General features: G+C 51.9%; 2 protein-coding genes across 4 annotated transcripts; both read right to left on the minus strand.

Moving 5' to 3' along the window:
- Positions 1–1,323: 1,323 nt before the first annotated feature.
- On the minus strand, positions 1,324–7,500 carry LOC123929341 (CMRF35-like molecule 6). Of its 2 annotated transcripts, XM_045984887.1 has the most exons (5): positions 7,113–7,500; positions 6,260–6,595; positions 4,491–4,614; positions 3,928–3,981; positions 1,324–1,903 (listed from the first exon to the last, which is right to left on the minus strand). In XM_045984887.1, exons 1-5 carry the CDS (start codon positions 7,171–7,173, stop codon positions 1,711–1,713), a joined length of 768 nt encoding a protein of 255 aa, XP_045840843.1. In that variant the 5' UTR covers positions 7,174–7,500; the 3' UTR covers positions 1,324–1,710. The 2 variants fall into 2 exon arrangements, with proteins under 2 accessions (XP_045840843.1, XP_045840844.1); XM_045984888.1 differs by lacking the exon at positions 3,928–3,981.
- A 6,889-nt stretch (positions 7,501–14,389) lies between these two features.
- Positions 14,390–20,505, minus strand: LOC123929336 (CMRF35-like molecule 6). 2 transcript variants are annotated; one of them, XM_045984882.1, is made up of 5 exons: positions 20,118–20,505; positions 19,263–19,598; positions 17,432–17,555; positions 16,871–16,924; positions 14,390–14,761 (listed from the first exon to the last, which is right to left on the minus strand). In XM_045984882.1, the coding sequence occupies exons 1-5, from the start codon at positions 20,176–20,178 to the stop codon at positions 14,662–14,664; spliced, it is 675 nt and encodes a 224-aa protein (XP_045840838.1). In that variant the 5' UTR covers positions 20,179–20,505; the 3' UTR covers positions 14,390–14,661. The 2 variants fall into 2 exon arrangements, with proteins under 2 accessions (XP_045840838.1, XP_045840837.1); XM_045984881.1 differs by having other exon boundaries at positions 14,391–14,854.
- Between the last annotated feature and the right edge of the window lie 4,319 nt (positions 20,506–24,824).

Genomic DNA, 24,824 nt, shown 5'->3' on the forward strand with positions numbered 1-24,824 from the left:
ATAGATGAGAGCTCAGGTTTACGGAGAAAGGCCTTTAAATTATATAAATTTTCTTTGATTTCCGACATCAGCCTTTTGTCATTTGGGGCATCCATATCCAGGACATATTTGGTTATGCTTGTACCTAATCATTTCATTTTCTTTGGAGTAAGTGTAAATGGAATGCATGTTTTTTCAGGTTTCCATAAGTTCACTTGTTAGTAAATGGACATGTGATTGACTGATGTGTGTTCATCTTGTATCCCATGACCTGCTGAACTCACCTCTTAGTTCTATGAGGTGTGGTAGATTGCTTGAGATTTTCTACATAGACAATTATGTCATCTGCAAACAGGGTCAGCTTTATTCTTCTTCTCCATTCTCCATGCCCTTATTTCTTTATCTGACTTATGGCAATGGCCATAATTGCCATGGCTAAGATGACTATATGGTGAGAGTGGGCATCTCTGCCTTGCTCAGGATCTTACAGGGAAAACTCAGTTTTTGATCACTAACAATAATGTCAGCTGTATTTTTCCTTTAGGTGATCTTCATCAAGTCGAGGAAATTCCTTCTTATTCCTTCTTAAAGTTAAGAGATTCCTTCTTGAAAATACTCATATTTTTATAAGTTTCTTTTTGATCATGAGTGGGTATTAGAGTTGGTCATACACTTTTCCAGCATCATTTGATATGATCCTATGATTTTTCTCCTCCTTACTTTGGTATGGTGGATTACAGTGATTCAGTTTTCAACGTTGAACCAGCCTTCTCTACCTGGAACAAACCTCACTCCATCACGGTGCATAATTCTTTGCTGGATTCCATCTGCTTGCCTTGCCTATCCATCTACCTTACCCCCAGAGTCCTGCCCACTGGCCTCTCAGGACCCTCCCCTGGCCTGAGCTTTGCCTTTGTTCAGACCTTCTACCTTCCCTCCCTCAACTGCCTGAGGCTCTCACCCAACAGGAGACAAATCATGAGAGAATATGGATTCTGGGAAACAAACCTAGGGTTTTCGAGGGAATGTGGGTGGGGGAATGGAGTAGCTGTGTGGTGGGTATTAACGAGGGCACGCGTTGTGATGAGCACTGGGTGCTCTATGCAACTAAGGAGTCACTGAGCATTACATCGAAAACTAATGATGTGCTTGCTCTACAGTGGTTAACTGAACCATCATCATCATCCTCATCATCATCATCATAATGAAAGAGTCTACTCCTGTCCTCTGTCACCCCATTCATTGAACTCTCATCCATTCCTCCTTATGACACTTCTTCTTATAAAACAATATTCTTTATTGAGTTTTCAAAAGCACCCATTAGAATACAAAGGCCTCGTTTTGTTGATTGCTTTCTTCCCAGCACCTAGAAATAAGTGTGGTGCCACAGGGGTTCTTGGTGAATATTTGGTGAGTGGTTGTAGAAAGGAAGGAACGTTGCGTTGAGAGCCTGCACTGGGGGTTCTCAAGAGGACAAGGTCATTGAAAGCAGGCCTTCCCTCACCTCGGGCTCTCTGGTCACCTGGGCTGTGCTTGGTGTTCTCTGCTCACGAGTTAGGAGTCCTAGGGCGTCCCTCCCCCATTCTCCCCAGCAAAACGCCACGCACATCGACTTGTGTGTGTAATGGATCTCATTGCTTCTTCAAGTATTGAATGATTTGTTTGTTACCAGTTTTTGGCAATAAGGGGAGAGGAGACAGGTCTGGGGCCAGAAGTTCTTCCTCTTCTAGTCTAAGTGGTGTTGTCCCTGGACAGGATATGGATGGGCAAAGAAGGCTGAAGGTTGTCTTCATCAGGCTGACTCTGGTGCCCACAAATTGCCCACTGAGGCCTGTTGACCCAGAGCACGGCACTGAGCATCATCAGAAACAGGGGCACCTTCAGCAGAATGAGGAGCAGGAAGTGGACGCTGCCGAGCAGGGACCTGTAGGAGGGACACGGTGACTGGCAGGAGTTTCCTCCTGGACACGAGGCCCAGGCTCTGCCCCCACCTGCCTTTGTGCTCAAGTCCTGTGGCCTCAGAAATCAATATCAGCCTCAAGGCTGCATGGACCAGCACCAAGGGCCCCAGTCTCCTGTCGTCCCGTCAAGACTTGACCTTGAGCATCAGGACACAGCAGACACATGAGGATGTGGTGGTGAGGAATGGAGAAAAAGGGAGAAGAGGACACCCAGGAGGCTCTGGCTCCCAGAAACAGCTCTCTGAACCCACAACCCTCAATACTCACTTCCTCCTGCGGGGACAGATTTTGAGGGCGAAATGCTCCCTTATAAAAGCTCTCCTCTCTCAACTAGTCTGGACTCAGCTTCAATATGATCGTTGGAGAAGCTCTTCTGCTGAAACTGCTCAATAACCTCCATCAGCGTCCAGGAGTGAGCACCCCAAGCTCAGCTCATGGCCAATCCCCTCACCTGCCCATCCTAGTAACTGTCCCCATGCCAGCTCCTCACAAGTGCTGTGTCCCCTCCCCACACGGGACCTTTCTAGAAGCTCTCCACCTCGCCAGACCCTCGCCTGGCTCTCAGCCTGTGGTTTGGCTGAGGTCCTCACCAAGGTCACACTGGGACCCTCTTGCACACCCACTTGGCACCCTGGCTCATATCCTCTTTCCCCATTTGAACTCCGGGCCAGCTGTGGACAGTCTTGGACCGGCCAGTGGTTTCCCCCTCCAGCTCCTCACCTCTTTGCCTGAGGACTCTCTTTAGCTATAGGAGAGCTCAGCTTGCTGAGCACAACGCGCCGCATATGGCACAGAATCCATGTCCCCAGGAGGGCCTGTCTGCCTGCCATACTCTTTCTCCAGATGAGGGGCCTTCCCTCATCTCTCTGTGAGAATATAAGAAGGCTCTTTGCCTACAGTACTCTCTCTAGATCAGGGGACTTCCCTCATTTTCTGTGAGAAACAGGAAGCCCCACCATCTTCTCCACCATGAGGACAGACGGATGTTGATCACTGCCTCAGCTTCCTCATGGCTCGGCGGGACAGACTGGGGGGCATCCTACACAGCACATCTGAGGATGCCCAGTGACGGAGCCCAGCTGCCCTGTGATAGCTCCTCCATCAAAGCACACTTCATTGGCTTTACCCACCTCCTTGATCCCTTCCTCTGCTTCCTGGGATCACCATTCCATAAACTAATTGCACCTAAGTCCTTGTCTCTCCATCTGATTTGAGGAAATCCAAACCCAAACAGACTCTTTGTCATTTGTTTTCAGTGAATCTGGATTCCCTTCATCATGCCCACTGTCTTCGCACGCACACCATCTTCCTATGAGTTAATGGGCAGTTGGTGTTACTGGCATTATCAGGCTGATGCCCCCTCCCATCAGATCCCCTCTGAGGCCTGTTCCTCAGAGGATAGCACTAAGCATGTTCAGGACCAGGGGCACCTCCAGGAAGACCAGGAAGGAGAGGAAAGTAGATGCTGCTCAGTAGGGACCTGTGGGGGACACGGTGACAGGCAGTGAGCCCCATCTTCAGGGAAATGCCCTGGTACCCTCCACTTTCCTTCTGTCCCTGTGCCCATGTCCTGTGGCCCCAGCAGTCCAGAAGGAAATCAGGTCCACGTTGGTCCATGTCCTGGGACACCCCATCATCAGACCACTTCTGTGACCTTCAGGCTAACAATTGCCCTTGAGACAGGATGTGGACATGGAGAAGGCCTGGCTATTGGAGTGACATTAGGAGACCCCAGGAAGCAGGCAGGACCTGGCCCAGGAAAAAAGTTCTATCGAATCCCTCCCCATGGTCAGTGACCCTGTCTATGGACTAGAAATCAGTGCTGGGTTGCTTGTCTAATGTCTGCTCTCCCATAACCAGTAGTTCCCAGGAGGGAATGGAGTGTTTGCTTTAGTCCCAGGGTCCATCTGGCACCTGTGTGGTCCCTCCAAACCTTAGCCTTGAGATTCAGAGGTTAATGATGGAGGGAATGAATGACCCCACTCACCTCTCCTCTCCCTCTGTGGCCTGGTCTGCAATAGGATGACTCTCCAGTGAGGGCCTGGGAGGGAGCAGGGAAGAGAGCCCAGGGGACCCCAGAGCACCTGGCCTGGGCGACGTCCTGAAGGCCCCCTTTGCACAACACTGGCACTTGTCTTCCCTTTTCCTGGAGCCGGATTTCTGCAGATACCTGAGTGCCGGCTCCCCCAATCCTACAGGTCTCCAGGGAAATGTCCTCTCACTGGCCAGGACTCCCTGATCATTGTGTATGGAAGGGCATTCCCACCCCCATCACTCTGCTGCACATGCTCTCCCTGACCCATCTGTTCTCAGGTTGAGTTGTCCACTGTGTGAATTTCCCAGCTTTTTCAGAGCAGGACTGTGTCTCGGTGGCCCAGGGTTGTGTCTCTAGAAGTGCGCCCCGGCACACGGTAGGACTTCCACCGTTAGGTGTGGAATTGGTAAATAAAGCAGGACGGAGGCCACGACAGTCACACCCACACAGCTCTGTCCTCCGTGTTCCCCAGAAATCACCCAGGGGTCAAAGGTCTCCAGCTGCTAGTCCCTTACCCAGGATGTTGGCTGGAAGTGGAGGACTCCTGCTGGGTCGCAGTGTCCCATGTGGGAGCTGGCAGTGTCCTGTGAAGACCTGGAGCACTGGGGGGCCTCACAGAGCTGGGGGTTGCAGTGCTGTCTGTGGGGGGCAGAGCACATGTCAGTCCTGCTGTCCTCCCCCAGGGTCTCCCATTCTCTGTCACCTGTTGCCTCCGACTCACATAGTCCTGGTCCCTCAGGCCATTTCGACAGGTGTCTGGGCGCCACATCTGTCCACGCCACACCTAGTCCTGCCTCGAACTTCAGGCTCCCTGGTCTCCTCTGCAGGTGCACCTTGGCCAGGTGGGGAATTTCAGAGGCAGAACATCCTCCCAACAGGGCATGGGACAGTGTGTGGAAGGAGCTCAGGGCTCTGGGCTCAGGCACCCTACCCCTGGTTTCCCCTGGCAGAGGATGGGCTGAGTTTCCTCTGTAGAGATTGATCCAAAGCTGGGGCCGGGGGCCGGGTCCTCAGGCAGGGCTGATGTCTGGAGTGAGGACCATGAAACAGGGCGCTCAGCAGAGTCCACACTGAATGATGGGTCCTGCGCTCAGTGCACTCAGGCCCTGAACTCTCAGCCAGAACTGTGAACATGGGTGGCCACAGGACAGAAGGATAGACAGAAAGAAAGATCTAGTGAGACAGACACAGACCCAGGGCACCACACAGAAAGCTCCCTGTTCTGAGACCAGCTGAACAATGGTCTTTCTCTTCCAGGCGGTGGTGTCCGAGGACACTCAGCTCCTCACTGTTAAATAGGAACCCACAAGGGGCCTGGAAGGGAAATGCCCCGTGTGAGAGAGATGAAGAGTTACAAGAAGGACAACATCACAGGGGAATCAGGGACATGAGAAATAAGAACACAAGGTAGAAACCTAAACATTTAGAAGGATGAACTCCAGGAGGTTCTCAGGAAACAAAATCAGGGCTCTAGAAAGGAAGAATTCTTTGCAGCACATGGAAATATGTTTGGGGCCATAGGACCTGAGAACCCATTTTTCTCCTTTGTCTGGGGGGAGCTTTCAGGTATTTTCTGGGTTCCTGGGACCAGTTGCCAGAGGAGGCTGGGGAGGGGCAGGGGGGAGGGGCAGGCTGTTCCCCAAATGCTCACAGAAGCCCCACATCATGGTCTGGGGCTCCTTCTTGGGCCCCTGTCGAGGTTGTTGCAGACCCCCAGGATCACAGCTGTGAGGCTGGGCTCAGGAGCCATCCAGGACACAGTGATGTCCTGTTAGAGCCCCGGGGTCCTGGGCAGCCAGTAAGGGAGAGAAACCAGTGCCCTAAGGTCCCGTTCCCTATTGGGAGGACAGAGAGACGTCCAGGAAGAGGCTCAGGACACCTTCAGCGAGGACAGGACCCTTGGCAGGACAGGAAGGCAGACAGTTGTCCCCAGACTAGGGCTATTCGCACGGCCCACGCTGGGAGAGCTTTAGGTGTGAGAGTGTGTCAGGGCGGGGCACGCGGAGGTCAGCCAGAGGTGTGCATGTGCTTGTGTGAGTGTACAAACAACACAACACCTGCACACAGACCTAGACACACATGGACATACACACAGACACAACACACATACGCATACGCATACACACAACCATGGACACACCCCTGGTGTCCTGCGTCACCCACTGCATCCTCACCCCGCTGTTCTACCCCACGTCCCCCCGCGTTCCTGCTGGGGTCGGGATGATCAGTCCCAGTCTCAGGCAGCCCTGGTGCTGGTGTGGGGGCAGGGGTGTGCACAGCTCACCTGGATCCACAGACAACACAACTGGGAAGGTGAGGTCGAGCAAATATTCTTGGAGGACTGATGTATCGATCCCACACTGGTATGTCCCGGCATCATCCTCTGTGAGGCTCTCCAAGGTCACTGTGAAGGTGAGGTTTGCAGGATGGTCCCTGATGGACACACGGCCCTTCCTCACTTCTCTGTCTGCCCTTTTGGTCTTTACCATAGTCCACACACATGGGCTCCTACACCAGTACTTGGCATTCTCTCTGAATTCCTCCTCGTACTGACATTGCACGCTCACGGATCCCCCCACGGTGCCCATCACGGAGATGGGGCCACGCAGAGACCAACAACCTGGAAAACACAGCCGAGTGTGACCCCTTACCACATGGGCCTGGGTCAAGGGGATCTGAGGTCAAGTTGACTGTTGAGTCCCTGAAGGGCCCTCAGGGTCTGGAGGAGGCCTTGGCAGGAGACAGGCCTTTCCTGAGACCAGAGGGAATGGCTGTAGCTCCCTACTCACAGCACAGCGTGGCACAAGGAGAGTGTGTCCTTGGTGTGTGTGCATGTGTGTGTGTGTGTGATGCACGGAGACATCATTTCTGACTGTGACTCTACAGTAATGCTGGTCACTGGCCTCCCCTCTTGTCAGGGCCGCTCTTTCTGGCACAGAGGACACGACTCACCCGCTGATGCACTGAATCCTCCTGGTCACTGCTGAGGAAGTGCTGGTCGATCTGAGAATCTTCTCTGCTCTCCGTCCTCCCACCCACATCCTCCTCCTCCCCTTGGGCTGCCTCACACCCTCGTCCCCCTGTCTCCCTCCTTCCCACTCAGGGCAGACTTCCCTGCCCAGCTCAGCCCCGCTCACCTGGGAACTGCAGAAGGAGCAGCGCTGCAGGCAGCCACGGCCTCCCGTCCTCTGGGGTCATGTCTGCAGCACAGACGTCACCCACAGCAATGCCAGGCTCCTGGCGGGGGACAATTTCAAGCCTCCTCACAGAGGGTCCTCTCTGCAGGGCCCACTTCTGCTTTCTGGGGCCGCTTTGCTTCCTCGTCCTGCCTGTGCTTGTTCTCACAATCTTCTTCCACGCCGACTCAAGCTGGTTGGGGTGCAGGAAACTGCGGGACAGAAGCAGAAAGGGCTGAGGCAGAATCCTGGACCTGGTGCCCCAGACCCACTCAATCCCGATGACAAGACAGCTCCTGGTCCAGGACTGGACTGGGATTGCCGACCCCTTCCGCAGCCAATATCTGCTCCTCTCACCATCCACACGTGCCCCTTACAGTGGAGCAACACTGTGAGCATTTCCTCTGGGGAATGTCCCCACCCCTATGACATGTCATTTCCTTTTGGTCAGGAGAGATCATGTCTGGGGTGGAGCTCCCAACTGCCCATCCTCTCAGGCATCAGTGGTGACCACAGTGGTGTTAGGAGCCCCCAGCCTGCAGCTCTGAGCAGCCACAGTCCCCATGCGACCCCTGCTCACCTTGGCCACACAAGTTGGAACTGTGACCTCTGATGCCTTCAAAGATTCCAACTGGGTGCTGGGTTTCTAACCAGGGTACAAATCCCCAGACTTTCTTCCTTCCTGTGTGTTTTCCTGTTCTGAAAAATGGACATGGAACGGCCATCACCAACCCCGTGCGCACCTCACTTTGACTCTTTCTTCTTTGCAAAGTCCACTCTACTGTGACTCTCGGGGCAGAGGACTGACAACAGACAAGAAAGTCCGGAGATTTAAGGAGCTGGTGGTACGTTGGGGACATGTGATGCTGAGACTGGGCTTCTCCTCTCCATCCAGTGGTACAAAGGGCCGTTGTGTATCAAGAGGGTGGTCTGACAAAGCACTGACTGCCGGTGTCCATTTTGGGTTCACATGATGACCAGGGGCCTCTACAAGGTGTAGAGTTGGGGGATGGTCCTTGCCGGGAGGTGGGGAGGTGGGTCTGTCCTAACTCAGGGTGGCTAATTCTCATGACATGATGGGTTTGGTGTGAGTTTACACTGGAAATGGTAGGGAGGCAGGTCATGGTGCAGGACCCAACATCTTGCCTGGGTTATGCCAACTCCTCAAGCTTGTCATGCTCAATCACATCTATCGATTTCCCCCTAAACACTCTCTGCCCAGATCTGCTCCTCCCCCACACTATCTTATCCCAATCTAAGGCCACAATATTCCCAGAGTTATTGCAGTCAGATCCGTTACCAAATATTCGTCTCTCTGCCCCTCCCCATTAATATTTCTTCTAGCATCTCCATCTCCCATAGCCTCTCTTCCTCCTGGCATTACAGCAATCCTCTCTCCTCTCAGGACAATGGTGACATCCCTATTCCTCCCAGTCCCCTCGTGCCTTGTCCTCCGTCCTTCCACTCATTACCAAGAGAGCTCTTCAATAATACTCAGGAGTAGCCAGTACACTCTTTGTCCCAACACTACAATTCCCCACCCAGTCTCTGCCCTTGCTTGGTTTACATGGTCTGTGGCCCAGCCACTGCTGGGTTCTGCATTTCTATCTTGCTCCCCTTTGCCAATGTGCTCAATGCTCTAGCCACAGAGCCCACCCATCCCCAGGGACTTAGCATCTGTTTGTCCCTCTCCTTGGATCCTCTTTCCACCTTTTCTCACTGCTTCTTCCATCTTACGTTATAGATTTCACCTTGGACCTACTCCCTTAGAAAGGCTTCCCCGATCACTCTTCCTAGGGTCACGCTGTTGTCTCAATCACAAACCCGTGTTTGATTCCTCCATCGTTCACCAAAGCTTGTACGTAAGTTTCCTTGGGTGGTTCTGTGAATCTCCCCCACTGGGATAGAGCTCATATCATAGCAGCATTCTGGGTCTGCTTCATTCATCACACAAGAAGCCAGTGCCCAACTGCACTTTGTGACCAATGGTCGGCTTCTGATAACTGTTCACAGAAGGAGTGAATGAGTGATTGAGTGAATGAATAAACACAAAATTGGCTGCAGACATGGCCCTAGACAACTGTGGTCCAACGAGATGCAATATCTATGATGGTCTAACAAATTCCCCAAAACTTGGTGGCTGAAACAATAAATATTCATTATCTCACACTTCCTGAAAGTCACAAATCTAAAAAGAGTGTCTTATCTGGGTGGTTGTGGCTCAGCGTGTCTCTTTCACAACATTGTGGTCAAGATGTTGACCAGGCTATACTCATTGGAAGGCTGGACTGGCCAGAAGGATCTGCTTCAGAGATGACGTGTCCACTTTGGGTAAGCAGGAGTCCTTAGCTCCTCACCCAATACAACTGCTCGAGTGTCTGCATGATGGGGCATCCAGCTTCTCCCACAGAGAGTAATCCAAGAAGAGCAAGGCACATCATATTTATGATTTATCCTTGGAGGTCATGTGCCATTGTTTCTGCCATATCTGGGGATCCCACACCCACCCTGACACAATATAGAGGACCCCTGTCAAGGGATGAGGGTATCTGGTCCAAGTGGAGGCTGTGAAAGGATTTGATTCCTAAAATATCAGATATCTATGTATTTATATTTGTGCAATTTCCAGTTCCCCTGTGACACGCCAATAAAAGATTTTTAAAAACCAAACATCAAAACACGAAAGTATACCTCTGAAACTTTGCTTGATTTGGGTGGGGGGTATAGATGTTCATTCTGTCACACAGAAAAGAGTTTCCATAATCTTCCCCGCAACTACTTACCCTGCCTAAATCTCAGGCACCAATAACCTAAGCAGAAGCATATCTTGAGTGATGATATCAGGATGGAATGCAGATTCCTCTGGTTTGACGGCTCAAGTGCCTTTCCCAAAGACCATGATGCTGGCAGGCAGAGAGTGGCCAGCAACCAGCAAGAGGGAGAAGCACCATCTCCAGACCCAGGAGAGGGTCTGCAGAATGAGAGGGTTTGTCAGGCAGCTGGTGGCCATTGTAACACAATTTGAGAAACTTGACAGGGACTCAGGGTTTCTTCAGTCTTCTCAGCCCACCACCTTCTCTTCCAGCTCTCCTTCACTTCCCATTGCATCTTCCTTTTGTAAAAACTTGAGTTTCTGCAACTCGTGGCTGAGTTGAGAAGTTGGAAGACCCACCAGGTGCACAGAGCAATTACAACAGAAATTTGACTTCAGGTTTGAGTCTGCGGTGTGATGATTCACGGTATGGGTTAACTGTCCACGGACTGCTCAGATGGAAGATGATCTTGGGTGTGTCTGGGAGCACGTTTCTGGATGACATGAGCATTTGAATCCGTGGACTCAGTGAGGTAGGTGCCCTCTCTGGGGTGGGTGGGCCTCATCCAGTCCAATCTGTTGAGGGTCTGAGTAGAAGTGGATGACCAGCAGAGGAAGGAGGAATTCGCCCTTTGCTGCCTGATGGCTTCAGCTGGGACGTCCATCTCTTCCCACCCTCTGTACTCCGGGCTCGCAGGCCCTTGAACTCAGAATGGATTTCACCACCCGCTCTCCTGGGTGCTCCTCAGCTCCCATCACCGTGGGAGCCTCTTCCGTTAATGAACTCTTCACAGGCATGCTTCTCCTACTGGTTCTGTTTGTCCAGAGAACCCTCACGGACACACGTGTGTATCTGACCCTGTGGCAACTGACTTCTTCAACCCCAAGCCTGCACACGAGGACCTCATTCAGGAAGATCCATGTGAGGACTCAACAGGAAGATCCAAAACCTGGTTCTTCTCATCTGCAGTGTGGCCTCCCAGGACATCTCCTAGAGTTGGTGGAATGCAGGTGTTTCAAGGGGCTGCTACAGAGAGACACAGAGAAAACACCCAGGATGTCAGCAGGCTGAGCATGGAAGAGCATGGGGACCATCCCCACGTGAACTGGGTCTGCGTTTTGCGAGGGAAATAGTGATGAAGGAAAGACCAAGTTACAGGCAAATGTTAGTGCCTTTCCTTGGTCTGGAATCAGAAGTATCTGCTTTATTCCTCTTTGGCTTTAGGGTCTCTGTGAGGCTTAAAAACACCTGGGAGACTTTTGTTTTGTGAAACTCTCAAGAGTCTGAAGAAAAGAGGGATGTCCAAGTAGGGTTACAAACATTCTGGGCTATTTGAGAGTGGGAAGAGGTAAGTTCTTGACTTGGGTCCCAGTGTTAGCCTGGAGGATGAAGAGTTCCCCGGCCTGCCTGCACCTGGAGCCTCAGGTGTCCCTACTCTCTGACAGTGTCCCCATGGGCACCAGCTTATCTAGGACACTGGGACAGACCCCTGCGCTGTGTGCTCACAGCTCGTGGACGTGCTCAGGAATCAACTTTTGGATATGCAAGTGGTCATAGGGCACAATTAATTGGTCTAGGAAAATGATTCCTGAATCACAAAGTTAATTCCCTCGTGTTTAGTTCGAATAAGACACATGCAGAAATAGCAGGATGAACATTTAAGTCAGGGCAGCCCTATGATTGTATTGATAGTTCAATTTAGACAATATGTTAAAGACGACAATTGATGCTGCTAACGGGAGGCCAGGCAAGAGCCAAGGGCAGACTTCTCTCCTTGCGCTGCAAGATAGACCCTCCCACCCCAACCTCCTGCCCATTTCTGCCCATCTTCTTGGTCCTCGCCCCTCTGCCTCCTTGTTTCCCATCCCCTCAGCCACCTTCCCTTAGACCTTGCTGGCACGGATCCCAGGGAGTCCTTGAAAGAGCTGCTTCCCTCACTCCTGGGCAATAAGGGGAAGCATCGCCAGGTGTCACCATACCAAGTTCCATGTCAGCTGACCGTGGTCGGGAGGGGGCACTGGATCTATCGACCTCTTCCAGGGAGTATGAATTCCAGAAGAGCCATGTGGGCACTGCTTCTCAATAAAGCGGAAGCCCTGGGCTAGAGTCAGAGATGTCCTGTCTTTCTACCTGGTTCTATCCCCTCCCCGGGGCACAGGTGATGAGGGTCCTGACTTATTCTAGTCTGAACTACCCTTTGGGCTCCGGACCCCTGGTTGCATCTCAAGCTCTGGACCTGTGAATGTCTGGGTCCACCTCTAGTTGAGCCCAAGGGAGACAGCTCAAGCTGGTGAGCAGCATGGTGCTTGGGGAGGGAAGACGACTGTAGGGCTGAGCCGGAGGAGGAAAGGTCATCTAGGTCAACCAGACCCAGGATACAGTGGGTCTAGTTCTAACGCCTGGGGTGGCCAGGATCAGAGTATTTGAATCATCCCAGCGGACCTAACAGCAGAGAAGCAATCCTGTTAGAGAATTCTTTTTAAGTACTTGAAGAAGGGGCTGCCCACAAGTTTGCGAAATGGTCACGATCGCCATCTATTGGTGGCTTGAAGAACTGCCACAAGTGTGCTCTGGGTATTACCTTCATCCTCATCCTGGAGGTTGGGGACTAGAAATGCCTTTTGTGCAAAACATAAGAGACTCTTGAGCATAGGAAACAAACTGAGGTTTGCTGAACGAGGTGGGTTGGGGGGATGGGGTAACTGGGTGATGGACATTACGGAGGGCACGTGATGTAATGAGACCTGGGTGTGATGTAAGACTGATGACTTACTAACTCCTACCTCTGAATCTCAAATACAGTATATGTTAATGAACTGAACTTAAGTTCAAAAGCTAAAAAACAGAACTGTCTTTTGTAGTCGAGTATCAAGGCCTGTCATGATCCCTCCAGATCCTTCCAGACAGAGGGCCAGAGCTCATGGAAATTCTGGAGCCCCATGGAAGAAGGATATTTGGTTTTCAGACAGATAGATGAGAGCTCAGGTTTACGGAGAAAGGCCTTTAAATTATATAAATTTTCTTTGATTTCCGACATCAGCCTTTTGTCATTTGGGGCATCCATATCCAGGACATATTTGGTTATGCTTGTACCTAATCATTTCATTTTCTTTGGAGTAAGTGTAAATGGAATGCATGTTATTTCAGGTTTCCATAAGTTCACTTGTTAGTAAATGGACATGTGATTGACTGATGTGTGTTCATCTTGTATCCCATGACCTGCTGAACTCACCTCTTAGTTCTATGAGGTGTGGTAGATTGCTTGAGATTTTCTACATAGACAATTATGTCATCTGCAAACAGGGTCAGCTTTATTCTTCTTCTCCATTCTCCATGCCCTTATTTCTTTATCTGACCTACTGCAATGGCCATAATTGCCATGGCTAAGATGACTATATGGTGAGAGTGGGCATCTCTGCCTTGCTCAGGATCTTACAGGGAAAACTCAGTTTTTGATCACTAACAATAATGTCAGCTGTATTTTTCCTTTAGGTGATCTTCATCAAGTCGAGGAAATTCCTTCTTATTCCTTCTTAAAGTTAAGAGATTCCTTCTTGAAAATACTCATATTTTTATAAGTTTCTTTTTGATCATGAGTGGGTATTAGAGTTGGTCATACACTTTTCCAGCATCATTTGATATGATCCTATGATTTTTCTCCTCCTTACTTTGGTATGGTGGATTACAATGATTCAGTTTTCAACGTTGAACCAGCCTTCTCTACCTGGAACAAACCTCACTCCGTCACGGTGCATAATTCTTTGCTGGATTCCATCTATATGGAATATAGATTGCCTTGCCTATCCATCTACCTTACCCCCAGAGTCCTGCCCACTGGCCTCTCAGGACCCTCCCCTGGCCTGAGCTTTGCCTTTGTTCAGACCTTCTACCTTCCCTCCCTCAACTGCCTGAGGCTCTCACCCAACAGGAGACAAATCATGAGAGAATATGGATTCTGGGAAACAAACCTAGGGTCTTCGAGGGGATGTGGGTAGGGGAATGGAGTAGCTGTGTGGTGGGTATTAACGAGGGCACGCGTTGTGATGAGCACTGGGTGCTCTATGCAACTAAGGAGTCACTGAGCATTACATCGAAAACTAATGATGTGCTTGCTCTACAGTGGTTAACTGAACCATCATCATCATCCTCATCATCCTCATCATCATCATAATGATAGAGTCTACTCCGTCCTCTATCACCCCATTCATTGAACTCTCATCCATTCCTCCTTATGACACTTCTTCTTATAAAACAATATTCTTTTTTGAGTTTTCAAAAGCACCCATTAGCATAGAAAGGACTTATTTTGTTGATTGCTTTCTTCCCAGCACCTAGAAATAAGTGTGGTGCCACAGGGGTTCTTGGTGAATATTTGGTGAGTGGTTGTAGAAAGGAAGGAACGTTGCGTTGAGAGCCTGCACTGGGGGTTCTCAAGAGGACAAGGTCATTGAAAAGCAGGTCTTCCCTCACCTCGGGCTCTGTGGTCACCTGGGCTGTGCTTGGTGCTCTCTGCTCGAGAGTTAGGAGTCCTAGGGCGTCCCTCCCCCATTCTCCCCAGCAAAACGCCACGCACATCGACTTGTGTGTGTGATGGATCTCATTGCTTCTTCAAGTATTGAATGATTTGTTTGTTACCAGGTTTTGGCAATAAGGGGAGAGGAGACAGGTCTGGAGCCAGAAGTTCTTCCTCTTCTAGTCTAAGTGGTGTTGTCTCTGGACAGGATATGGATGGGCAAGGAGGGCTGAAACTTGTCTTCATCAGGCTGACTCTGGTGCCCACAAATTGCCCACTGAGGCCTGTTGACCCAGAGCACGGCACTGAGCATCATCAGAAACAGGGGCACCTTCAGCAGAATGAGGAGCAGGAAGTGGACGCTGCTGAGCAGGGACCTGTAGGAGGGACACGGTGACTGGCAGGAGTTTCCTCCTGGACACGAGGCCCAGGCTCTGCCCCCACCTGCCTTTGTGATCAAGTCCTGTGGCCTCAGAAATCAATATCAGCCTCAAGGCTGCATGGACCAGCACCGAGGGCCCCAGTCTCCTGTCGTCCCGTCAAGACTTGACCTTGAGCATCAGGACACAGCAGACACATGAGGATGTGGTGGTGAGGAATGGAGAAAAAGGGAGAAGAGGACACCCAGGAGGCTCTGGCTCCCAGAAACAGCTCTCTGAACCCACAACCCTCAATACTCACTTGCTCCTGCGGGGGCAGATTTTGAGGGCGAAATGCTCCCTTATAAAAGCTCTCCTCTCTCAACTAGTCTGGACTCAGCTTCAATATGATCGTTGGAGAAGCTCTTCTGCTGAAACTGCTCAATAACGTCCATCAGCGTCCAGGAGTGAGCACCCCAAGCTCAGCTCATGGCCAATCCCCTCACCTGCCCATCCTAGTAACTGTCCCTATGCCAGCTCCTCACAAGTGCTGTGTCCCCTCCCCACACGGGACCTTTCTAGAAGCTCTCCACCTCGCCAGACCCTTGCCTGGCTCTCAGCCTGTGGTTTGGCTGAGGTCCTCTCCAAGGTCACACTGGGACCCTCTTGCACACCCACTTGGCACCCTGGCTCATATCCTCTTTCCCCATTTGAACTCCGGGCCAGCTGTGGACAGTCTTGGACCGGCCAGTGGTTTCCCCCTCCAGCTCCTCACCTCTTTGCCTGAGGACTCTCTTTAGCTATAGGAGAGCTCAGCTTGCTGAGCACAACGCGCCACATATGGCACAGAATCCATGTCCCCAGGAGGGCCCGTCTGCCTGCCATACTCTTTCTCCAGATGAGGGGCCTTCCCTCATCTCTCTGTGAGAATATAAGAAGGCTCTTTGCCTACAGTACTCTCTCTAGATCAGGGGACTTCCCTCATTTTCTCTGAGAAACAGGAAGCCCCACCATTTTCTCCACCATGAGGACAGATGGATGTTGATCACTGCCTCAGCTTCCTCATGGCTCGGCATCCTGGGACAGACTGGGGGGCATCCTACACAGCACATCCGAGGATGCCCAGTGACGGAGCCCAGCTGCCCTGTGATAGCTCCTCCATCAAAGCACACTTCATTGGCTTCACCCACCTCCTTGATCCCTCCCTCTGCTTCCTGGGATCACCATTCCATAAACTAATTGCACCTAAGTCCTTGTCTCTCCATCTGATTTGAGGAAATCCAAACCCAAACAGGCTCTTTGTCATCTGTTTTCAGTGAATCTGGATTCCCTTCATCATGCCCACTGTCTTCCCACGCACACCATCTTCCTATGAATTAATGGGCAGTTGGTGTTACTGGCTTTATCAGGCTGATGCCCCCTCCCATCAGATCTCCTCTGAGGCCTGTTCCCTCAGAGGATAGCACTGAGCATGCTCAGGACCAGGGGCACCTCCAGGAAGGAAAGTAGATGCTGCTCAGTAGGGACCTGTGGGGGACACGGTGAAAGGCAGTGAGCCCCATCTTCAGGGAAATGCCCTGGTACCCTCCACTTTCCTTCTGTCCCTGTGCCCATGTCCTGAGGCCCCAGCAGTCCAGAAGGAAATCACGTCCAGGTTGGTCCATGCCTGGGACAGTCCCATCATCAGACCACTTCTGTGACCTTCAGGCTAACAATTGCCCTTGAGACATGATGTGGACATGGAGAAGGCCTGGCTATTGGAGTGACATTAGGAGACCCCAGGAAGCAGGCAGGACCTGGCCCAGGAAAAAAGTTCTATCAAATCCCTCCCCATGGGCAGTGACCCTGTCTATGGACTAGAAATCAGTGCTGGGTTGCTTGTCTAATGTCTGCTCTCCCATAACCAGTAGTTCCCAGGAGGGAATGGAGTGTTTGCTTTAGTCCCAGGGTCCATCTGGCACCTGTGTGGTCCCTCCAAACCTTAGCCTTGAGATTCAGAGGTTAATGATGGAGGGAATGAATGACCCCACTCACCTCTCCTCTCCCTCTGAGGCCTGGTCTTCAATAGGATGACTCTCTAGTGATGTCCTGGAAGGGAGCAGGGAAGAGAGCTCAGGGACCCCCAGAGCAGCTGGCCTGGCCTATGTCCTAAAGGCCCCCTTTGCACAACACTGGCACTTGTCTTCCCTGTCCCCAGAGCCCGATTTCTGCAGATACCTGAGTGCCGGCTCCCCCAAACCGACAGGTCTCCAGGGAAATGTCCTCTCACTGGCCAGGACTCCCTGATCATTGTGTATTGAAGAGCATTCCCTCCCCCATCTCTCCCCACACATGCTCTCCCTGACCCATCTGTTCTCAGGTTGAGTTGTCCACTGTGTGAATTTCCCAGCTTTTTCAGAGCAGGACTGTGTCTCGGTGGCCCAGGGCTGTGTCTCTAGAAGGGCACCCAGCACACGGTTGGACTTCCACCGTTAGGTGTGGAATTGGTAAATAAAGCAGGACGGAGGCCACAACTGTCACACCCACACAGCTCTGTCCTCCGTGTTCCCCAGAAATCACCCAGGTGTCAAAGGTCTCCAGCTGCTAGCCCATTACCCAGGATGTTGGCTGGAAGTGGAGGACTCCTGCTGGGTCGCAGTGTCCCATGTGGGGGCTGGCAGTGTCCCGTGAAGACCTGGAGTGCTGGGGGGCCTCACAGAGCTGGGGGTTGCAGTGCTGGCTGTGGGGGGGAGAGCACAAGTCAGTCCTGCTGCCCCCCCACCCCGGGCTCTCCCACTCTCTGGCAGATGTGTGGCTCCGACTCACATCATCCTGGTCGCTCAGGACATCTGGACAGGTCCAGGCTCCACCTCTGCCCACAGCCACACCCAGGCCTGCCTGGAACTCCAGCCTCCCTGGCCCCCTCTACAGGTGCACCCGGGCCAGGTGTGCGATTTCAGAGGCAGAGCATCCTCCCAGCAGGTCATGGGACAGTGTGTGGAAGGAGCTCGGGCTCTGGGTTCAGACACCCCGCCCCTTGTTTCCCCTGGCAGAGGATGGGTTGAGCTTTCCTCTGTAGAGACTGATCCAGAGCTGGGGCCGGAGGCCGGGTCCTCAGGCAGGGCTGATGTCTGGAGTGAGGACCATGAAACAGGGCGCTCAGCAGAGTGCACACTGAATGATGGGTCCTGCGCTCAGTGCACTCAGGCCCCGAACTCTCAGCCAGAACTGTGAACATGGGTGGCCACAGGACAGAAGGATAGACAGAAAGAAAGATCTAGTGAGACAGACACAGACCCAGGGCACCACACAGACAGAAGGATAGACAGAAAGAAAGATCTAGTGAGACAGACACAGACCCAGGGCACCACACAGAAAGCTCCCTGTTCTGAGACCAGCTGAACAATGGTCTTTCTCTTCCAGGCGGTGGTGTCCGAGGACACTCAGCTCCTCACTGTTAAATAGGAACCCACAAGGGGCCTGGAAGGGAAATGCCCCGTGTGAGAGAGATGAAGAGTTACAAGAAGGACAACATCACAGGGGAATCAGGGACATGAGAAATAAGAACACAAGGTAGAAACCTAAACACTTAGAAGGATGAACTCCAGGAGGTTCTCAGGAAACAAAATCAGGGCTCTAGAAAGGAAGAATTCTTTGCAGCACATGGAAATATGTTTGGGGCCATAGGACCTGAGAACCCATTTTTCTCCTTTGTCTGGGGGGAGCTTTCAGGTTTTTTTCTGGGTTTCCTGGGACAAGTTGCCAGAGGAGGCTGGGGAGGGTCAGGGGGGAGGGGCAGGCTGTTCCCCAAATGCTCACAGAAGCCCCACATCATGGTCTGGGGCTCCTTCTTGGGCCCCTGTCGAGGTTGTTGCAGACTCCCAGGATCACAGCTGTGAGGCTGGTGCTCAGGAGCCATCCAGGACACAGTGATGTCCTGTTAGAGCCCCGGGGTCCTGGGCAGCCAGTAAGGGAGAGGAACCAGTGCCCTAAGGTCCCGTTCCCTATTGGGAGGACAGAGAGACGTCCAGGAAGAGGCTCAGGACACCTTCAGCGAGGACAGGACCCTTGGCAGGACAGGAAGGCAGACAGTTGTCCCCAGACTAGGGCCATTCGCACGGCCCACGCTGGGAGAGCTTTAGGTGTGAGAGTGTGTCAGGGCAGGGCACGTGGAGGTCAGCCAGAGGTGTGCATGTGCTTGTGTGAGTGTACAAACAACACAACACCTGCACACAGACCTAGACACACATGGACATACACACAGACACAACACGCATACGCATACGCACAACCATGGACACACCCCTGGTGTCCTGCGTCACCCACTGCATCCTCACCCCGCTGTTCTACCCCACGTCCCCCCGCGTTCCTGCTGGGGTCGGGGTGATCAGTCCCAGTCTCAGGCAGCCCTGGTGCTGGTGTGGGGGCAGGGATGTGCACAGCTCACCTGGGGTCACAGACAACACAACTGGGAAGGTGAGGTCAAGCAAATATCCTTGGTGGACTGATGTATCGATCCCGCACTGGTATGTCCCGGCATCATCCTCTGTGAGGCTCTCCAAGGTCACTGTGAAGGTGAGGTTTGCAGGATGGTCCCTGATGGACACACGGCCCTTCCTCACTTCTCTGTCTGCCCTTTTGGTCTTTACCATAGTCCACACACATGGGCTCCTGCACCAGTACTTGGCATTCTCTCTGAATTCCTCCTCGTACTGACATTGCACGCTCACGGATCCCCCCACGGTGCCCATCACGGAGATGGGGACACGCAGAGACCAACAACCTGGAAAACACAGCCAAGTGTGACCCCTTACCACATGGGCCTGGGTCAAGGGGATCTGAGGTCAAGTTGACTGTTGAGTCCCTGAAGGGCCCTCAGGGTCTGGAGGAGGCCTTGGCAGGAGACAGGCCTTTCCTGAGACCAGAGGGAATGGCTGTAGCTCCCTACTCACAGCACAGCGTGGCACAAGGAGAGTGTGTCCTTGGTGTGTGTGCATGTGTGTGTGTGTGTGTGATGCACGGAGACATCATTTCTGACTGTGACTCTACAGTAATGCTGGTCACTGGCCTCCCCTCTTGTCAGGGCCGCTCTTTCTGGCACAGAGGACACGACTCACCCGCTGATGCACTGAATCCTCCTGGTCACTGCTGAGGAAGTGCTGGTCGATCTGAGAATCTTCTCTGCTCTCCATCCTCCCACCCACATCCTCCTCCTCCCCTTGGGCTGCCTCACACCCTCGTCCCCCTGTCTCCCTCCTTCCCACTCAGGGCAGACTTCCCTGCCCAGCTCAGCCCCGCTCACCTGGGAACTGCAGAAGGAGCAGCGCTGCAGGCAGCCACGGCCTCCCGTCCTCTGGGGTCATGTCCGCAGCACAGACGTCACCCACAGCAATGCCGGCTCCTGGCAGGGGGACAATTTCAAGCCTCCTCACAGAGGGTCCTCTCTGCAGGGCCCACTTCTGCTTTCTGGGGCCGCTTTGCTTCCTCGTCCTGCCTGTGCTTGTTCTCACAATCTTCTTCCACGCCGACTCAAGCTGGTTGGGGTGCAGGAAACTGCGGGACAGAAGCAGAAAGGGCTGAGGCAGAATCCTGGACCTGGTGCCCCAGACCCACTCAATCCCGATGACAAGACAGCTCCTGGTCCAGGACTGGACTGGGATTGCCGACCCCTTCCGCAGCCAATATCTGCTCCTCTCACCATCCACACGTGCCCCTTACAGTGGAGCAACACTGTGAGCATTTCCTCTGGGGAATGTCCCCACCCCTATGACATGTCATTTCCTTTTGGTCAGGAGAGATCATGTCTGGGGTGGAGCTCCCAACTGCCCATCTTCTCAGGCATCAGTGGTGACCACAGTGGTGTTAGGACCCCCCAGCCTGCAGCTCTGAGCAGCCACAGTCCCCATGCGACCCCTGCTCACCTTGGCCACACAAGTTGGAACTGTGACCTCTGATGCCTTCAAAGATTCCAACTGGGTGCTGGGTTTCTAACCAGGGTACAAATCCCCAGACTTTCTTCCTTCCTGTGTGTTTTCCTGTTCTGAAAAATGGACATGGAACGGCCATCACCAACCCCGTGCGCACCTCACTTTGACTCTTTCTTCTTTGCAAAGTCCACTCTACTGTGACTCTCGGGGCAGAGGACTGACAACAGACAAGAAAGTCCGGAGATTTAAGGAGCTGGTGGTACGTTGGGGACATGTGATGCTGAGACTGGGCTTCTCCTCTCCATCCAGTGGTACAAAGGGCCGTTGTGTATCAAGAGGGTGGTCTGACAAAGCACTGACTGCCGGTGTCCATTTTGGGTTCACATGATGACCAGGGGCCTCTACAAGGTGTAGAGTTGGGGGATGGTCCTTGCCGGGAGGTGGGGAGGTGGGTCTGTCCTAACTCAGGGTGGCTAATTCTCATGACATGATGGGTTTGGTGTGAGTTTACACTGGAAATGGTAGGGAGGCAGGTCATGGTGCAGGACCCAACATCTTGCCTGGGTTATGCCAACTCCTCAAGCTTGTCATGCTCAATCACATCTATCGATTTCCCCCTAAACACTCTCTGCCCAGATCTGTTCCTCCCCCACACTATCTTATCCCAATCTAAGGCCACAATATTCCCAGAGTTATTGCAGTCAGATCCGTTACCAAATATTCGTCTCTCTGCCCCTCCCCATTAATATTTCTTCTAGCATCTCCATCTCCCATAGCCTCTCTTCCTCCTGGCATTACAGCAATCCTCTCTCCTCTCAGGACAATGGTGACATCCCTATTCCTCCCAGTCCCCTCGTGCCTTGTCCTCCGTCCTTCCACTCATTACCAAGAGAGCTCTTCAATAATACTCAGGAGTAGCCAGTACACTCTTTGTCCCAACACTACAATTCCCCACCCAGTCTCTGCCCTTGCTTGGTTTACATGGTCTGTGGCCCAGCCACTGCTGGGTTCTGCATTTCTATCTTGCTCCCCTTTGCCAATGTGCTCAATGCTCTAGCCACAGAGCCCACCCATCCCCAGGGACTTAGCATCTGTTTGTCCCTCTCCTTGGATCCTCTTTCCACCTTTTCTCACTGCTTCTTCCATCTTACGTTATAGATTTCACCTTGGACCTACTCCCTTAGAAAGGCTTCCCCGATCACTCTTCCTAGGGTCACGCTGTTGTCTCAATCACAAACCCGTGTTTGATTCCTCCATAGTTCACCAAACCTTGTACGTAAGTTTCCTCGGGTGGTTCTGTGAATCTCCCCCACTGGGATAGAGCTCATATCATAGCAGCATTCTGGGTCTGCTTCATTCATCACACAAGAAGCCAGTGCCCAACTGCACTTTGTGACCAATGGTCGGCTTCTGATAACTGTTCACAGAAGGAGTGAATGAGTGATTGAGTGAATGAATAAACACAAAATTGGCTGCAGACATGGCCCTAGACAACTGTGGTCCAATGAGATGCAATATCTATGGTGGTATAACAAATTCCCCAAAACTTGGTGGCTGGAACAATAAATATTCATTATCTCACACTTCCTGAAAGTCACAAATCTAATAAGAGTGTCTTATCTGGGTGGTTGTGGCTCAGCGTGTCTCTTTCACAACATTGTGGTCAAGATGTTGACCAGGCTATACTCATTGGAAGGCTGGACTGGCCAGAAGGATCTGCTTCAGAGATGACGTGTCCACTTTGGGTAAGCAGGAGTCCTTAGCTCCTCACCCAATACAACTGCTCGAGTGTCTGCATGGTGGGGCATCCAGTTTCTCCCACAGAGAGTAATCCAAGAAGAGCAAGGCACATCATATTTATGATTTATCCTTGGAGGTCGTGTGCCATTGTTTCTGCCATATCTGGGGATCACACACCCACCCTGACACAATATAGAGGACCCCTGTCCAGGGATGTGGGTATCTGGTCCAAGTGGAGGCTGTGAAAGGATTTGATTCCTAAAAATATCAGATATCTATGTATTTATATTTGTGCAATTTCCAGTTTCCCTGTGACACGCCAATAAAAGATTTTTAAAAACCAAACATCAAAACACGAAAGTATACCTCTGAAACTTTGCTTGATTTGGGTGGGGGGTATAGATGTTCATTGGTTTTCTGTCACACAGAAAAGAGTTTCCATAATCTTCCCCGCAACTACTTACCCTGCCTAAATCTCAGGCACCAATAACCTAAGCAGAAGCATATCTTGAGTGATGATATCAGGATGGAATGCAGATTCCTCTGGTTTGACGGCTCAAGTGCCTTTCCCAAAGACCATGATGCTGGCAGGCAGAGAGTGGCCAGCAACCAGCAAGAGGGAGAAGCACCATCTCCAGACCCAGGAGAGGGCCTGCAGAATGAGAGGGTTTGTCAGGCAGCTGGTGGCCATTGTAACACAATTTGAGAAACTTGACAGGGACTCAGGGTTTCTTCAATCTTCTCAGCCCACCACCTTCTCTTCCAGCTCTCCTTCACTTCCCATTGCATCTTCCTTTTGTAAAAACTTGAGTTTCTGCAACTCGTGGCTGAGTTGAGAAGTTGGAAGACCCACCAGGTGCACAGAGCAATTACAACAGAAATTTGACTTCAGGTTTGAGTCTGCGGTGTGATGATTCACGGTATGGGTTAACTGTCCACGGACTGCTCAGATGGAAGATGATCTTGGGTGTGTCTGGGAGCACGTTTCTGGATGACATGAGCATTTGAATCCGTGGACTCAGTGAGGTAGGTGCCCTCTCTGGGGTGGGTGGGCCTCATCCAGTCCAATCTGTTGAGGGTCTGAGTAGAAGTGGATGACCAGCAGAGGAAGGAGGAATTCGCCCTTTGCTGCCTGATGGCTTCAGCTGGGACGTCCATCTCTTCCCACCCTCTGTACTCCGGGCTCGCAGGCCCTTGAACTCAGAATGGATTTCACCACCCGCTCTCCTGGGTGCTCCTCAGCTCCCATCACCGTGGGAGCCTCTTCCGTTAATGAACTCTTCACAGGCATGCTTCTCCTACTGGTTCTGTTTGTCCAGAGAACCCTCACGGACACACGTGTGTATCTGACCCTGTGGCAACTGACTTCTTCAACCCCAAGCCTGCACACGAGGACCTCATTCAGGAAGATCCATGTGAGGACTCAACAGGAAGATCCAAAACCTGGTTCTTCTCATCTGCAGTGTGGCCTCCCAGGACATCTCCTAGAGTTGGTGGAATGCAGGTGTTTCAAGGGGCTGCTACAGAGAGACACAGAGAAAACACCCAGGATGTCAGCAGGCTGAGCATGGAAGAGCATGGGGACCATCCCCACGTGAACTGGGTCTGCGTTTTGCGAGGGAAATAGTGATGAAGGAAAGACCAAGTTACAGGCAAATGTTAGTGCCTTTCCTTGGTCTGGAATCAGAAGTATCTGCTTTATTCCTCTTTGGCTTTAGGGTCTCTGTGAGGCTTAAAAACACCTGGGAGACTTTTGTTTTGTGAAACTCTCAAGAGTCTGAAGAAAAGAGGGATGTCCAAGTAGGGTTACAAACATTCTGGGCTATTTGAGAGTGGGAAGAGGTAAGTTCTTGACTTGGGTCCCAGTGTTAGCCTGGAGGATGAAGAGTTCCCCGGCCTGCCTGCACCTGGAGCCTCAGGTGTCCCTACTCTCTGACAGTGTCCCCATGGGCACCAGCTTATCTAGGACACTGGGACAGACCCCTGCGCTGTGTGCTCACAGCTCGTGGACGTGCTCAGGAATCAACTTTTGGATATGCAAGTGGTCATAGGGCACAATTAATTGGTCTAGGAAAATGATTCCTGAATCACAAAGTTAATTCCCTCGTGTTTAGTTCGAATAAGACACATGCAGAAATAGCAGGATGAACATTTAAGTCAGGGCAGCCCTATGATTGTATTGATAGTTCAATTTAGACAATATGTTAAAGACGACAATTGATGCTGCTAACGGGAGGCCAGGCAAGAGCCAAGGGCAGACTTCTCTCCTTGCGCTGCAAGATAGACCCTCCCACCCCAACCTCCTGCCCATTTCTGCCCATCTTCTTGGTCCTCGCACCTCT

Source organism: Meles meles, chromosome 18 (assembly GCF_922984935.1).
Source record: "Meles meles chromosome 18, mMelMel3.1 paternal haplotype, whole genome shotgun sequence".
NCBI classification, from domain to species: domain Eukaryota; kingdom Metazoa; phylum Chordata; class Mammalia; order Carnivora; family Mustelidae; genus Meles; species Meles meles.